The sequence below is a fragment of the Hemicordylus capensis genome, chromosome 13 (assembly GCF_027244095.1).
Source record: "Hemicordylus capensis ecotype Gifberg chromosome 13, rHemCap1.1.pri, whole genome shotgun sequence".
In the NCBI taxonomy this organism is placed as follows: Eukaryota; Metazoa; Chordata; class Lepidosauria; order Squamata; family Cordylidae; genus Hemicordylus; species Hemicordylus capensis.
In genome coordinates, this window is record NC_069669.1 from 10,532,531 (window position 1) to 10,548,827 (window position 16,297).

A 16,297-nucleotide genomic window follows, 5' to 3' on the forward strand; every position below is an offset into this window, starting at 1 on the left:
CTAATTTTATTTTACTTTGTTTGCATTGTTTTATTGTAAACCACCCAGAGATGCAAGTTTTGGGCGGCACACAAATATGTCAAACAAACAAACAGATGATACATCAACAGAAGACTCTTTTCTGCAGCACCTCTTTCCGCAGAAACAGCTGAGGTCAACAGCTGCTTGCATAGGCAGCTGCTTGCAGCCAATCAGCTGGGCTCCGGTCCGCAATTGGGAGCAAAAGCCTGTTTCTCAGAGAAATGACAAGGTTGTGGAACATAACTTGTTTGCTGTTCTCTTGCCTAACCTGTTCCTCTCCACCTGAGGATCACATGCTCCTCTCTACGTTCTGCAAAGAGTTACTTTCCCTTCTCAGAGCCTGAGCCTAGGCCAAGACAGGGGCACCTGAGCCACTGAAATCAGTGACTAGGATCAGCCTAGCCTTTCAGAACAGGAATGGAACATACGAAGCTGCCATATACTGAGTCAGACCACTGGTCCATCTAACTCAGGATTGTCTACCCAGACTGGAAGCGGCTCTCCATGGTTTCCAACAGGAGTCTCTCCCAGCCCTATCCGGAGATGCTGCCAGGGAGTGAACCTGGGGCCTTCCGCATGCAAGCAGGTGCTCTATCACTGATCTATGATCCCATCCCCTAAGGGAAGATCTGACGGTGCTCAAATCCAAATGCAAACCAAGGCAGCCCCTGCCTAGCAGAGGGGGCAATTCATGCTCACTACCACAAGACCAGCTCTCCTCCCCTGGTTCTTACCTAGAAAAAAAGAGGTCTTCCCCATTGCTTGGAAGCAACTACTGCAGTCTTCATATAAGTCCCTGTCTCCAGCAGCCAAGATCAACAACATCCCATCGTTGGAAAGCTGTTGGTTCCCCGAGACTGGTGCTTCCAAGAAGCGACCACCCCTGGACACGATCACCTGGAAGAAAAGGGTGGGGGGGGGAGAGATAATCCTGGTTATGGGTACAAAGATCACACAGAGGCTATATAAGTCAAGAGGCCAAACAGGAATGCAATACCATGTGGCCATCCTGAAATCCACCAGGAAATACAGAAAGCCCAAATACCCACGATAGTATGTGTCTCTAGTCACCGGCTGAGCTGCTGTGATATTTAACATTGTTATAATGCCTATATAACTAGGTCTCAAAGCAATTCGTAGCTAATATGGAAAGTTCAAGCATGCTCAGGCCCTTTCAGGGGTCCGGGGAGGCTAAGGCCACTTTGGGTTTTTGAGGCCCCTAGTAAAAAAAAAAAAAATTAAAAAATCTGACAGGACACGTAGTCTAATCTTGTGTCATCAGAACCAATATATATTTTTAATCAATATTTATAAACATTTTTAACTCTTTAACATGACAAAATCTGTAAGAGTTTTTTAAAAATTGTGTCTTTTACCAAATCGCAGCTCGCTTGTTTAAAAGTGCAGCTCTTAGCTGAGAGAATGTGTCACATTTTGGGCTGACGGAGGTGCATAAGAAGTAGCTGTGAATGTTATCCAATGCCAGAAAATTAACAAGTAAATCCGAGGCCCCCTTTGAGCCTGAAGCCTTTCTGCACATTCTTTGCCAAATGACCCTGAACACACCACTCCTGCTCACGGTGGATAAGTTGGCAAAAAAAGTTGAAAAATAGTGTCGCTTCTGTGTGAGGGCCCCTTGGATTGAAGAGTGCAAGGGAGAGGTCCTATCCTGAGAGACGTCAGACCCCTCACTCCAGCAGGATTACCTGGGCTAGTTCTGTAACAGTGTCTGCATCCACAGTCGACATGTCCACGTAACACTTTCCTGGACGGATACCCTGGAGCACCCCACTAGGACCAAGCACCAGCTGTGGGAACAGAAGAGCGGTAAAGCAATAGGGTGTCTGCAAAGCAACGCCAACCCCACCAAAGCCAAGAGGTCTCCTCTTGCACAAGGGTGATGCTTTACACTAGTGGTGTGTATGGAACGGGCACCTGCTGGTTCAAAGGTGGTGAGAGAGGGGATATCTCCCCTTCGAACCAGCCGAACCGTTGGTCATTCGAACCGGTTCGTGCACATCCCTACTTTACACCAGGGAGGACCGGGGTGGTGTCAGGGCTCTGCCAGGACAGCCTTAAGGCCCGGATAGGTGGCAGAGTTGGCTGAAGGTCCAGCAGGGTGTGGAAGAATACAGTGTGCCATGGACTGCAGACGAACCAGAATTCATGCAGCCCAATGTCATGCCACAAGGCAGAATCTACTGCAGCTAACTTGCACGATCTTGCTGTATGGAAAGCAGGGGACGTATTCTGCTGACTGTGTTGACATTGCAACACGAGCCCAGGCTGACAATTAGTTAGGCTGGCAGGCTGCTCAAAAGGCGAGGGGAGGTGGTGTGTGGTATGGAAGGGGAAGCGAGAGACGGGTCTCAGATCCTATGCACATTTTAAGTAGCTGGACTATAATGCTTCCCCTTCACCTGCTAGGTTCTTTTTGTGTTCCTTATCTTGCACAAATTATTCTGCTTTCTGTGCACTGCAAGGAAGGCAAAGAGTTAGGAAAGACAATAAAGCCCAATCACCTGGGGGAATGCGGGGGAGGGATGTCCTGAGCTGTGCCATCAGCATCTGAGATTTGATCATCGGCACCTGAGATTTGATCAAGCACTGACGTCTGAAGTATATTCCTACAGCTACGAGAGCTGGAAACTTGCACAACAGACCCAGCCTTTATTGCTCCGTCTGTGACAATCAGATTTTTAGAGCATGATGTAAGGAAAGTACAGACAGGACTTGGCCAAGATTTCTTTGGTAAAGTTCTAGCTGACCTTAACCTGTGTGACTGAGGTTCAAACCCCACCTCTGGATGGCCTTAGCAAGTCACTCTCTCAGACTCTGTTCCCCCAACTGCAAAATAGGAAAAACAGTGACTTTTCACAGAAAACCACAAAATAATCCTCTAAAGCATTTTGCAACTTATAAGTGGCGCAAGCTGCATCAACAGCAGTTTCTGGTAACCTGTTTTATGTTTAAAGATAGTAGAACATACAGTGCTGTAGGGCCCAAACTAACTTGAAGGACTCTTTGGTTGTTTGATAGTAAAGTCATTGAAAGGAAATTAAGGATTTGGCTCCAACGTGTGGCAGAGAAAAACAACCTAGAAGTCAACCTTCTGCAAAAGCAAACTGACCTTGTCTTAAAGCAACATCTCCCACTCTTTTGAAACCTAGGGCACAGTTTTCCGGAATTAAGACGAGAAGGGCTCTCAATATATTAATTTTCTCCATTGCCTATCCATTGTTCTCAGATCCATGTTTCTTGCAACTATGAAACAGTCCAAATTCTGTTCCCTTCTGCTGAGTCAGTAAAGAGCACAGGATTGAGCTTCCTGGGCAATGCTGATACTTCTGGGACTCTCCTGCACCAACTGCATGAGGACTCCATGGGGTGACCTTGGATCACCATTCAGAATGTTGTCATTTTAGATGGTGAGCCCTTTGGGGATGGGGGCCCATTTTATTTATTTATATCGATGTAAACCGCTTTTGGAACTTTTACTGAAAAGTGGCATTTGAATACTCGTCGTCGTATTCGTCATCTGCCGAGGTGATGGAGAGGGAGAGAAATACAGCCCAGGACCTTCCTGCTCCAGGGCACTGAATGGAGATGTGCCTCACAGGGTGATGATGCTTTATAAGGCAGCCACTTTTGCAGCACACCCTTCAAGCATAAGAAGCTGCCATATACTGAGTCACACCACACCCTTCAAGCATAAGAAGCTGCCATATACTGAGTCACACCATTGGTCCATCTAGCTCAGTATTGTCTACACAGACTGGCAGCGGCTTCTCCAAGGTTGCAGGCAGGAATCTCTCTCAGTCGTATCTTGGAGATGCTGCCAGGGAGGGGACTTGGAACCCAGATGCTCTTCCCAGAGCGGCTCCATCCCCTGAGAAGATCTTACAGCACTCACACTTCTAGTCTCCCATTCATATGCAACCAGGGCAGACCCTGCTTAGCAAAGAGATCAAGTCATGCTTGTTACTGTTAAGACCAGCTCCCCACCCTGAGACCTATTTATTGGTTGCATCTGTAGCTATCCCCATGTCAGTCATTGGGATAGCATATTTAGGCACACAGGAAGCTGCCTTCTACCAAGTCAGACCCTTGGACTATCTAGCTCAGTATTGTCTACCCAGACTGGCAACAGCTCCTCCAAGGTTGTAGGCAGGAGTCTCTCTCTCAGCCCTGTCTTGGAGATGCTGCCAGGGAGGGCAATTGGAACCTTCCGGCTCTTCCCAGAGCGGCCCCATCCCCTGAGGGGAATATCTTGCCGTGCTCACATGTTGTCTCCCTTTCAAATGCAAACCAGGGCTGAGCTTGCTTAGCAAAGAGGACAATTCAAGCTTGCTACCACAACCTCCCCCTGTTAGGAAGCTATTATTAGCATTTAAAAGCAGGAGCTGTATTTTGCAACCTCTTAGAATGATGTAGAACAAATAACCTGGAATAACCTGGAGGAGTTATTCATGTGGAGCCAGCCACAGAATAGTTTTGGGAAGATCAGTTCAGCATACAGGAGGAGAGGAGAAAGGAGAGGAGACAAGGAAAAAGAGGTAACCCTTACATCCTTGGCTGCCTTTGGATCAGAGACACAGGCAAAAGTGATGTCGCAGGTGGAGACCACTTCAGCGGGGGTTCTTCCCAGCCGTGCCCCCTCCTGGATGAACAAATCACACTGCAAAAGTCACAGACCCACATGTAAGAAACACACTCCAGTGGACAAGGCTGGCCACCCTGGCCTCTGCACTGCCAGGAAACCTGACATGCCCGAGGGAGGGCTGCAGTCTGCATCAGGTGGACAAGGCTGTGCTTACACGTGGGCTCCCCCCGTTGATTTATTTAACACATTTATATATCGCCCCAAACGCAAGTCTCTGGGCAATTTGCAACAAAATAAAAACAAGTTAAAAGGTTAAAACATTAAAAGTATTAGAAACTATTAGGAAAGTCAGGTTAAAGTGAAACTATGTCAGAATAACCTGCTTTCTAGAAAGGTAGCCTTCTGCCTTCTCTTTGTGGCAGCAACCCTCAAGTGGCATTCCTGAGAAACTGGAGGTTCCATGGAGCTTTAAATCATAGAAAACAAATTTTAAAAAACCACCACCAACATCAGACTAAGAGCCTGACCACACAGGTGTGTTTCAAAGAGTCGCCTAAACACAACCTGAGATGGGGAGGTTATGATTTCACTTGGGGGGGTTGCATCCCGGAGCCCTGGGGCAACCCTCGAGGGCCGGTGGCAACTGCAAGCGGACCGCCACCGATTATCTTAATAGGCGGCAGGGTTCATCAAGGTGAGGGCACTCTCTCAAATGCCATGGGCCCAAGCCGTTCACACATGCCACACAGCTACTTTGCACGAGCATCCACTGCTTCAGAGTGCAGCAGGATGAGGGCATGGCTATCTTGCAGGCAACAGGGCATACACTTGGGTGCACGCCACACCTAATGGAGAAAGCCGTGGTTGCTGCTGCTCCAGAGCCAGGAGGCCTCGTAATCTATTCCTCTCTGTTTCTTGCCAGACCCTCTTACTCGTGCCTTCTGCCTCTTGACTGCTCTCAACCAGGCAGGATAGCAAGAGGCCAAGGACGAGAGAGACACATTATTTAACATATTTTTATACCGCCCCAAACTTACGTCTCTATCCCCTCCGCTATTCCTAAACAATCTGGGGCCCGGTCATTTCTCTACCAGACCTGGGCACCAAAATGACATGGGCACCGCTGTTTCATCATAGATCCCCGAGGAAAGCTTTTGCCACCAGACCCAAAGATAGCATAGACTGGTGGGGGAATGAAGCCAAGGAAAGGAAAAGGGTTACCATGGCTACTAAGAACTAGTGTGATGATTTAAGCTAGCTTTCTCACAGCAACAGTGGAGCTCAAAACACATCCTTCCAGCAGTTATGCTGACCGCGACTGGCAGCAACTGCCTCTCTATCCCTCCTCAGCACAGCAGCCCTTCAGGGGCCGTTGCTGGGGTCGATCTCAAGTTTCTTTTTTAGACCGAGAGCCCTTTGGGGGCAGCGAGCCATTTTATTTATTTATCTCGATGTAAACCACTTGGGGAACTTTTGCTGAAAAGAGGCATATAAATATTAGCCATATCCGTAGATGTACTTTGCCCAAATGGCTCATCTCGTACCATGCCCCTAGCACAAACTTGGCAAAACCCATGGCCCAGCTCTGGCTGAGGGAAGCAACTCTGTGCCCTGCTTAAGTGGCTTTCCTTGCAGACCACGGTGACCCAGCCCAGCCATATGTTCCGCGATCACCTCATGCTTTCCGGGAAATAGCTCACCTTCTCGGCAGTCCGGTTCCAGACTGTAACGGTGTGACCCATTTTTAGTAAATTGGAGACGATGCCGCTCCCCATCAGGCCGAGGCCAAGGAAGCCTATCCTGGGTAGGGGGAGAGATTGAGAGAGAGAGAGTGTCAGAAGTCTGTCTAGAAAGGCAGCTGGTCTCCCTTCAGGGTAGAAGCACCTGATCCAAACCTCATGGAGAGAAAAGCAGAGAGCCAAGGAAAGCACCAAGACACATTGTTCACAAGAACTGCAGGTTTCTTGCGAGAACCGACATTCTCAGGAGGAAACAGATTAAGTTCCAAACTGCCTTCCAGTGTGCCCTCTAACAGACATTCCCAGATGTTGTTGACTACAACTCCCATAATCCTCAAGCAAAAGCCATTGCAGCTGGGGTTTCTGGAAGTTGTAGTCAACAGCATCTGGGAATCCCTGTTAGGAGGAACACTGCTGCCTTCTACCGAGTCAGACTATCGCTCCATCTAGCTCAGGATTGTCTACTACACTGACTGGCAGTGGCTTCTCCAAGGTTTCAGGCAGGAGCCTCTCCCAGCCCTACCTGGAAATGCTGCCAGGGACTGAACCTGGGACCTCCTGCATGCAAAGCAGATGCTTTCCCACTGAGCTACGGCCCACCCCTCAAGGGGAACACCTTACAGCACTCACACGTAGTCACCCATTCAAATGCAAACCAAGGCAAACCCTACTTAGCAAAGCGGACAACTGACACTCTCCACCACAAGACAAGCTCTCCTCCTGCCAATATCTCTACTCAACCAACATTGCAACTTTACTCTATGCAGCACGTACTAGCACACTATCTTGACTTGGAGGCATTTCTTTCTGCTGAGCAAGATAAGCAAACCTCCTCCTAGAAGGACAAGGTTCATTTTGGGAGCCACCCATCCAAGGAGGCCCATAGGAGAGAACTGCATGCACACAGAAGCCAGAGGAAGCAGAAGAGGACTAGCAAAGAAGGGTGGAAATTGTCCCAGGGTGGGTATGCAAGAGACACAGGTTCAAATCCAGCTCAGCTATGAAGTTACCGTGGGGTAATTCCCTCTTTCAGTATATCTGCTCCCGAAAGTGGCTTTCTTACAGGAGAAAACCTCTCCATCCACTTGATGCACATTGTGCCTAGTTTCATGCACCTTTATCACGTCCCTCCGATACCCACCTGCTTCCTAAACTCAAAGGCTCAAACACTGTAGGCTTTCCTCATTCCAACTTCCATTCATTCGTCAGTGGCTTTACAAGGAGAGGAAGCCACTGCTAGCAGGTGAAATCCTTACACAACCCATTGCTCGAGGGAAACAGTCCTGCTGCAGATGGAGCTAGCTGGATCCTATGCACACTTGCCAGCAAAATATAAAGAACGACCTGGCGGCAACGAAGAAGTCCCTCCCCCACCCCCGGAAAGCCACCCGCAGTAGACGCAACTACTGTGCCCCAATGCAGGCTTCTCAAAGCTGATCCGAACCAAGCAGGCGCACCCTCATTTTAGCTTCCTGTATGTCTGCCGTTCGGCTCAGAGCTGGCGGCACTTGATGAACTCAAGGAAACCAATCTGAAAGAGTTGTGGCCAAGCCACTGTGAGGACGGCGCCGCCGCCAGGGCTCGCCTGGATTGCACTTCTCAGCGTACAAGTCGGGATGGGAAGCGAGTTTACCTGAATGCCTTCATCGTGGCTTCGGCTTCCCTTCAGCAAGCCTGAAAGACTGACATCCCGAGATGGCTGCAGCCACACACAGAGGCCGCAGCGAAGGGGGAGGGAAATTGCCTCCGAGGGAGAGGCAGGAAGTGCAGCTGGGGCTCCTGTCACTGTGGGGAGGAGGAGGAGGAGGAGAGGGGGAAGCACAGGAAGTGCCAGAAGACACGCGTATTGCCGAGCGCCGTTCCTGGGAGGTAGGAGGGTCCTGCCTCTTCCCCTCCTTCTGCTGGCTTGGAGTTAGTGGTTAAGAGAAACTTGGCCATCTGATTCGCTAGGGGGAGCGATGCAATGCTGACTGGGTGGGTCTTCACCCACCCAGACAACTCCTGGCAGAGTCTTGCAACAATGCCGGCCACAACACACTTTTCAAAGGCATTCACCAGATCAGGAGAGAGACCTGCTGGAATACCCAGGAAGCCTTAGGCTAACTTGATCACAGCTGCACCCCAGGGAGACACTGAAACACAGGAAGCCGCCTTCTACCGAGTAGACCCTTGGTCCATCTAGCCCAGTACCGTCTACCCTGACTGGCAGCAGCTCTCCAAGGTTTTAAGCAGGAGCATTCTCCAGCCCTACCCGGAGATGCTGCCAGGGAGTGAACCTGGGACCTTCTGCATGCAAAGGAGATGTTCTCCCATTGAGCTCCGGTCCTCCCCCAAACCAAGGAAGCTGCCTTATACCGAGTCAGATCATTGGTTCATCTAGCTCTCTATTGTCTAATCTGACTGGCAACAGCAATCCAAGGAGTCCCTCCCAGCCCTACCTGGAAATGCTGACCAAGAACAAACCGGGGATCTTCTGGATGCAAGCACACAGATGCCCTCCCACTGAGCTATGGCCCCATCCCCAAAAGGGAATATATTTCCGCACAATACATGTCACCCAACCACCTTGGCCGTTTGCTTTGGTGTCCCCTTATCCAGCCCTCTATGCACACCCCACAGGCTATCAGACATTAGTCCTTCCAAGTGGAGGGGCAGACATCTGAGCACTAAGCTACTGGGGGCACCACTTATCCAGGCATCTTGAGCTGAACAAAATAGAGGCTTCCGAGGTTCACGGTGAAGGGGTGGGCAAGGTTACTGGTCTGAATTTAACCGGACATTGGCAGCCTCCTCAAGTCAGAAGCAACCATGGAAGGGTTCAGAATGAATGAGAGAAAGAGAGAGAGAGAGAGAGAGAGAGGGAGGGAGGGAGGCAGAGCAGCTCTTACTTTTTGTCTGTAGGAGTGATGCTGCCATTGATGGCTGTGCTGTCTGCTGCCTGGATGGACGTGGACCCGGTTTCCTGTGAGGAGAAGAAAAAACCCAGAAAAGAACCTTTGGTTTTAGAGAAACAGGCAGGCTCTCGAGAGCTCAGGGAAAGGAAGCCCCAGCAAAGTCGGCTGTACCTCTTCACACACTTTCAGCTTCTTTGTGATGGCTTGATAGCAGACCGCCGGCTGCATGGAGAGGGAGAGAAAAGCAAACGTGCCCGGGGTCAGTACAGCAAGCCCTTCCACCCTCTGGCAGGGCAAGCACACCACATCCTTTGCACCAAGCAGAGATTCATTATGAGCACAGCAGCAGGGACCCTCACTCTGAGCCACCTTGCAGCTCTTTCTGCTGCAGGGTACCACAAGCCTTTCCCCACTCAAGCCCTTTTACCAACTGCAGAGCCAGATACACAGCACACAGCCTAAGGCCACGCACCATCTTTACAGATGTTCAGGCACCAGGCTAAGGATTCTCTATCTAGCCAGGCTTTTAGTGAACAGCAACTGACAAGTTTTTAAGCTGCTTTCTGCCTCAGAAAAGGGATGGGGCCGTAGTTCAGGGGCAGAGCGCCTGCTTTGCATGCAGGAGGTCCCTGGTTCAAACCCTGGCTGCATCTCCAGGGTGGGCTGAGGGATTCCTGCCTGCAACCCTTGGAGGGCCGCTGCCAGTCAGTGTTGATGATACGGAGCTAGATGGACCAAGGGTCTCACTCACTATAAGGCAGCTTCCTATGTTTGTGGGGTTTTCTGGTGCCTTTTTTTTTTTTAATGGTTTTTAGGGCTTATACAAATTTGCATTGTTTTTATTGCCTGGCATTGAAAGCTACCTTGGAAGTTTTAATTGAAAGGTGGGATACATGTGTACATTCTTATAGATACATTGCAAACACATCAGCAAAGAAAGGCAGAGGTATCCCACAGAAAACTATAACTAGATGTGGTCATGATGAACAGATACCCCCAACTCCTTTAATCTAGGACGGAGGAATTATAAGGGGAAAAAATAAATATATGGGGATGTAACAAATGGCACGTGAAAAAGGCCCCGAGTAGCCCCCTTCTCAAAGACTTGCAGAGGCATCTCTAGCCCGATTCAGACATTATGCTGTACAAGTGTCTGTACACTTGTACATGTGTTTGTGTGAGTGACTGTACCTGCACTTATTTTAAAAGTGAACCCGGATACAAGTCCCTCCAATGCATGGAATGGACAGGAAGTGTACTCCTGCACTTGAATGACTGTACAATCATGTGACAGAGTTGAGCATGACATCTGAATAGGGCTAGTGTCTTCTCGGTTTCTAGCAACCTGCCCCCTGGCTGTTGGGAGTCCCCAAAATTTTGCAATCCACAACCAAGACGACCAAAAAGGGTTCCACCAAACATGCAGGAAGTTCTGAAAGAACATTCCCCTGGAATGGAACCCACCTAGAAAATGCTGCCTGTTGAATCAAGAATTTCCATTAAATAAAATTTCTGTTACATTTCTATTCTAGAAAATTTAATATTTCCCAAATTACATTTAAATGTGAGTTCTATTCCAGGGCAAGGGTCTCTCAGAACTTCTTACCCCAAAATGACACCACCCCCCACCCCACACACATCTGACTAAGTCCTTGCCATCTGGATGAAATAGATCCATGACTGCAGAGGGCCACGCTAGCTTAACTCGCTATGTCCAAACCTACGCTTCTAAGGCTCACCTTCTCCGTCTGGCTAAGCAGGAAGTGATGGAAATGTGGGTCGCCATCCTTCACAGGCTGAAATGGCAAAGCGGCAAACTGAGACACGGAGATAACCACACTTCAAGCCTCTAAATGCATGCTGAGTGGGTGGCCGCTGCCTTCTCGGTTCCAAGAAAACTCCTCAATATTTTCCTGAGGCTAAATACAGTCTTATTTATCTCTCTACCTAGTTTAGGTTGCCTGGATAATTATGCCTGGCAGCAGAGGTGAGAACTAGAGAGTATCTGAAAGAAAGAGGCTGGGGAATTAAGCCGGCAAACAACAGACAGGAGGGAAAACATCCTGGATGTGGCACACTTTTGGGCCGGTTACTGAAAATAAACCACCCATAGCAGAGTGTGGAACAGTGCTTAGATTTGAGGAGGCAGTTAGCGGACCTGAATGAAAGCCAAAAGCCTTAACCCAACTCCCTCCCATTGCAGCCACATCATGGGCCTCCCCTCTGTAGCCTTCTAAAAACAGCAGCTGCGGGGGGGGGGGGGATACTAGGCCCACTCTGGCCCTCCCACAACTCAATCAATTTATTTCAGTCATTGACCAAAAATATTACACTACACAATAGCCAATCGCAATTTACATAAAATGTGACAAAACCTGGACACTACATGGTTTACTACTGAAAATCTGATCTCTTAAGTACGAGCCTTTCTGAATTTTAGCAACTTCAGACTGTAAATCAATGTCGGAAAGACATTGCTTGATAACTTTACCCACAATATCATGCCCCGCAACTCAAGCACAGAAAGTATGCTTAAAAATTACTCCTCTGGACAGACTTTCACATATCCCATGGGACCACTTTCCAGTCTAAACTGGACCCATTTGAAAACAATTTTCTGTCTGAGGCTGCAATCTTAAGCCCATCTCTTAAGAAGTCAGTCCCACTGAAAAAGGTAAGACTTGCTTCTGTTTAAGACTGGGCAGCAGACGATGCCCTTCATTCAAACAACTGCATTACCCAAAGTTCTAGAAGTGGGTTCAGGGCAGGAGAACGTTGCAGTGCAGTGCATACTGCAACATTTCCAAAAAGAGACAAAGATTAGATGAGCTGTTTCCTTTACAGGGCACATAACTAGGCAACACGATATATGGTATTTTAATAGGGTCAATATGTGGCTTTGTGCTCCCATGAAACACGAAAGCTTACCACCTCCTAAACCACCATAATTTTGGTTTTGTGAAACACAGTTCTCTCTGTCTCCTGTCTCTTGGCAGCTACACAGCAACTGCTCTCAACTCTGCTGCTAATAGTTTGGGTTAACAGCCTCTTTTTGTGCTTTGATTCCTGCCAATGCAAAACCCTGTTTCCGGCCCCTCCTAAACAGGTCGTCAAAGGTGAACAAGGCCCTTTTAATTTACTGCCAGCCATCAGAAAGCTAGTTAGCCTGACAGAGTTCCGCTAAAGTAATCCTAGTACAATATCCAGCTTTAAAGTTAGAAGGGCAAACTCAACAACACACACCAATGCTCCGAACTGCTACTATCAGCGACCGGAAAAAAGGTAACTGCCTTCTTGGAAGTGCAGCTGCTGGCTAGCAAGGCAAGTGAACCAAATTGTTGGCTAATCTACTTTGATACCTTTGGGGTGTGTGGGATGCTCAAAGTAGGGGGAAGCAGACTGCAGCTCCCTTCAGTCAAGTGGAAGCTATCTGTTTCCCCAATTTAAAATATTTATATCCTGCCCCCCACCTGCCACACCTTCAGTAGAATGTTGCTCAGGGTGGTTCATAAAGTAAAAATAATAATAATGGGGGTTTAGAAGCAAGAGTGGGATGAGGACAAGAAGCCCAGCATGAGAAAATGGGGGTTGTAGAAGGAGGGAGGGATTCCAAACTAGCTGCCGTAGCAAAGGTGTCAAGAGAAGTGTCAAGCAAGGAAAAGGAGCAGACATAGAAGAGCAAGGAGACAGGGCAAGGGTCTTCACCTTCCAGCCTCTTGCTAGGCACCCACCCATCCCCAAATCCTGGAGTCAAGCCTTCTAGGAAGGAACCTTTAGTATGGGCATGGCCCCAGATTTCTGGAACCCACCGCACAGTACTTCCTTCCTTCTACAGCACAGTGTCTAACGGTCACTTCCACCAGGAAACACACAAAAGGCACAAGTCACCTCGCTGACACTTGGGGGCCATTTGAAGCCAGCCACGGTCCCAGTCATCATCCTCTTCACTGTGCTCGATTCAGGGATTGTCAGGTCCTGTGGGAAAGAGAGGAGACTGATCAAGACCATGCGCAGCAAAGAGCAACATAAGGAAAATTCTGGAGGCACCACGAAGCACTCTTCTCCTAGACATTCCTCAATGTCCTCCTTGGAAGAGGCCCCTCTGAAAGAGGAACGCCTCTCCGAGAAGCAACTGGCTTGCAGAATAGCATGTGAAAGACCCACAGTGGGAGCGAGAGTCGCAGGGCTGCAGAAATCCACTAGTCTACTAGTCCACGATGAGTGAAAGGAGTCCCAATGAGCAATGTACCAACACAGCTCGACGAATAAAATGTTTTGCCTGGCTGAGCCAACATTTCCTCACCCCTGGAGATTGGTTTGGGCTGGTTAGCAGAGAGGAGACCCCCATGTGTGAGCAGGGGGTGAATGGTGGGGGAGGGTCAATCCACATGCCACTCCACAGTATTCCTTGTAACAGGGATTCCCAGATGTTGACTACAACTGCCATCCAAAGGTTACTGCAGCTGGGGATGCTGGAAGTACTAGTCAACAATATCTGGGCATCCCATACAAGGAACATTGACCACAAGGACTTGGAAAAGCTTCTTCAGTGGATGCCCCCTAATTGAGAAGATTCACTTCCCTGGATCCTCCACTAAAGTCTGACCCGTGTATGTGCTGATGGCAATGGTAAACCCTTCTTGTATTCTACCAAAGACAACCACAGGGCTCTGTGCTCGCCACGAGTCGACATCGACTCGACAGCACACTTTACTTTACCTTTAGTTTGCCAACCACATAGCATGCTTTTTGTTCTTCCAGGCCAGAATCAAAATGACAGTTTTACTATCCCATACCATTCAGATACACCCCTCCAAAACAAACCAACAGACAGTAAATACATATGCCCTGAAAACAAGAACTTTAAAATATGTAAAAGAATAGTATGAACTTCAAGAAAAAGAGCTAACAAACCCCAAATGCTATGGCAAGTCACTCCTTTATGTCAAAAAGCAGGGAATTGCTTTGAGTATTAGTGCTACAATATTAGAATGACTTTTCCTTTAACACCAAGGTTTAAACCCCAGAGAGATAACGAAGATCAGAATCACAACTCTGAACTTGAAGAGGTAAGAAAAAAGTATTGTGCACCATTTGTCTAGGAATGAATGGCGGGTAATTCTACTAAATTTCAGTTATTGTGTGATCTTATCTTATATGCTTCTTAATAGTCTTCAGGTTCAGTTGCCTGAGGAGCATATCCAATCCAGTGTTAAGGATGACGGCAGCAAGATGAACAGTAGGAGGTTCCAACTCCCTTCAAGAGGGCAGAGCTAGCTAGACTCAGCTCGCAGACATTTCCAAGGATGGGACAGACCACCAAAAACAAAAACCACACCCATGCATAGAGAAAACGAAGTCTTCTGGCTGGACCATTCACTTCTAGGAGAATTTTTTCACCCTCATCCATACTCAACTCAAGCTACTGGCCCTTACCCCCGTCTGGTAATACTGGAGAAAGGGTGGTCATCCAACCAAACATACAAATGAGATGGAGATGTTAACACGGGATGTCACATGACTACTGACGATGCGCTGCTCTTCGAGGTTCCTTCACTAGTGTGCCACAAGATGGAAAAATGATATACTCCTTGATGATTTCCCAGAAAGAAATGAACAGGTTCTGCTCAGGGAAATGTTAAGCAAGAACCATTCCACAAGGACCAAACAAATAAGGAGTTATGGCTGCCAAAATAATGAAGTTGGCTGGTAGACTCTTGAAGGGTTAGAATACATATTCCAAAATGGCCACCACAGGGAAGCTGCTCGGTTGGCTGTTAGAGGTTTACATTCCACTGGACCAGCTCACAGAGCTTGGGCAGAGATGCGAAACACCAACCTTCTCATCTTTGGGGGGGCGACCTCGTTTCCGGGGGCTTTGCTCATACGTCCTCTTCAATGGGGACTTTGAGCCACGCTCCGAGGAGACTGAAGACACTCTCTTCTTCGGCTTCCCTTCAGTCAGCCCGGCTTTGCGTTTCTTCTCTCCCACGGACTGCTTGCCTCTCTCTTCACTAGAATTCCGCCGGTTCTTCTCTTCAGTGGAGTTATGAGAAGACGCCTGAGAGATTACAGAAGGATGAAGAAAACGAGGGCCATGAGCCGATGAGGAGTCTAGCCAGACATTGGACGTATGCCAAGGCCCCTGAGTTAGGGTTTATACAGGTGCAAGCTGCTAGTTAGGGGAACTGACAGAGAGGCAAAGCACAGACCCACATTAGGAGGAAGAGGGGATTCTGATTCTATAGAGCACAGCAAGTGTTTTCCAAGGCTGGCAGACCAATTGACCGGGTCTGCTTCAGTTCACCTTAAGCAAATTAGAGGCAACTGTGGAAGTTAACCGCTTTACAAATGCAAATGGAATCCTAACCTCTGTCTCACCTCCACTAACAGAGCAAAATAGCAGCAGGAAACTCTCTCAAACACTACTACAAAGGACCGGAGCCCTTAGGGGGAAAACAGAGATTATCTCCAAATTCAGTCGTCAGGGCTTGGAAGCACTTACCTGGTCCTTGCCTTTGGCTTTCTTGAGGAATTCTTCCACAGCATCCACAGCCTGCTGAAATCTCTTGCCCTTATTAATTTTGATCATTTCCTCTTTGTGAGCATGGTAAGGCTTCAGCTGCTCCACTTTAATCCAAGCACTAACAGGAGATATCAAAATGGTATTTGCCAGTCAAAAGCACATCAATATCACTCCCAGAGAAAACCAACATGCAGTGCAATCCAATGTGTAAGCAAAAACCTAAGCCCTTGCTTTTATCCCAACAGCAAGTGCCAATTCCTCCCCCTATAGAAGGGGCCACCTGAGTTTTCTTTTAACACCAACCTTCATAGGCACTCCCACAAGCAACATAATGACCTGCACAAATGGCACCCTCCTTATACTCAGCCAATGATCCCACTGTTGGCCAACCTGCACCCTCAATGAGTTTTACAACTCTGCCAAAGAAGCAGCTGTGCAGACTTCCAACCCCACCCCAACTTAAAAAGGAGCCCTTTTGAGTGATTGAAGGAACTACTTTATAGTTCCAGTGAAG

At 48.3% G+C, this 16,297-nt stretch overlaps 1 protein-coding gene across 10 annotated transcripts in view; it reads right to left on the reverse strand.

The window, feature by feature from the left end:
• Window positions 1-16,297, reverse strand: part of GLYR1 (glyoxylate reductase 1 homolog) — a 34,911-nt gene that overhangs the window by 5,422 nt on the left and 13,192 nt on the right. For 4 of the 10 annotated variants that reach the window (XM_053275777.1, XM_053275784.1, XM_053275776.1 and 1 more), the window contains 10 exons: window positions 15,763-15,901; window positions 15,097-15,318; window positions 13,146-13,232; window positions 10,997-11,053; window positions 9,429-9,479; window positions 9,252-9,325; window positions 6,325-6,424; window positions 4,589-4,699; window positions 1,728-1,829; window positions 756-918 (listed from right to left, as the gene is read on the reverse strand). In XM_053275777.1, the coding sequence (XP_053131752.1) occupies window positions 756-918; window positions 1,728-1,829; window positions 4,589-4,699; window positions 6,325-6,424; window positions 9,252-9,325; window positions 9,429-9,479; window positions 10,997-11,053; window positions 13,146-13,232; window positions 15,097-15,318; window positions 15,763-15,901 (1,106 nt within the window). The remainder of the gene's footprint in view (window positions 1-755; window positions 919-1,727; window positions 1,830-4,588; window positions 4,700-6,324; window positions 6,425-9,251; window positions 9,326-9,428; window positions 9,480-10,996; window positions 11,054-13,145; window positions 13,233-15,096; window positions 15,319-15,762; window positions 15,902-16,297) is intronic. The other 6 variants (XM_053275782.1, XM_053275780.1, XM_053275779.1 and 3 more) reach the window with 5 other exon arrangements.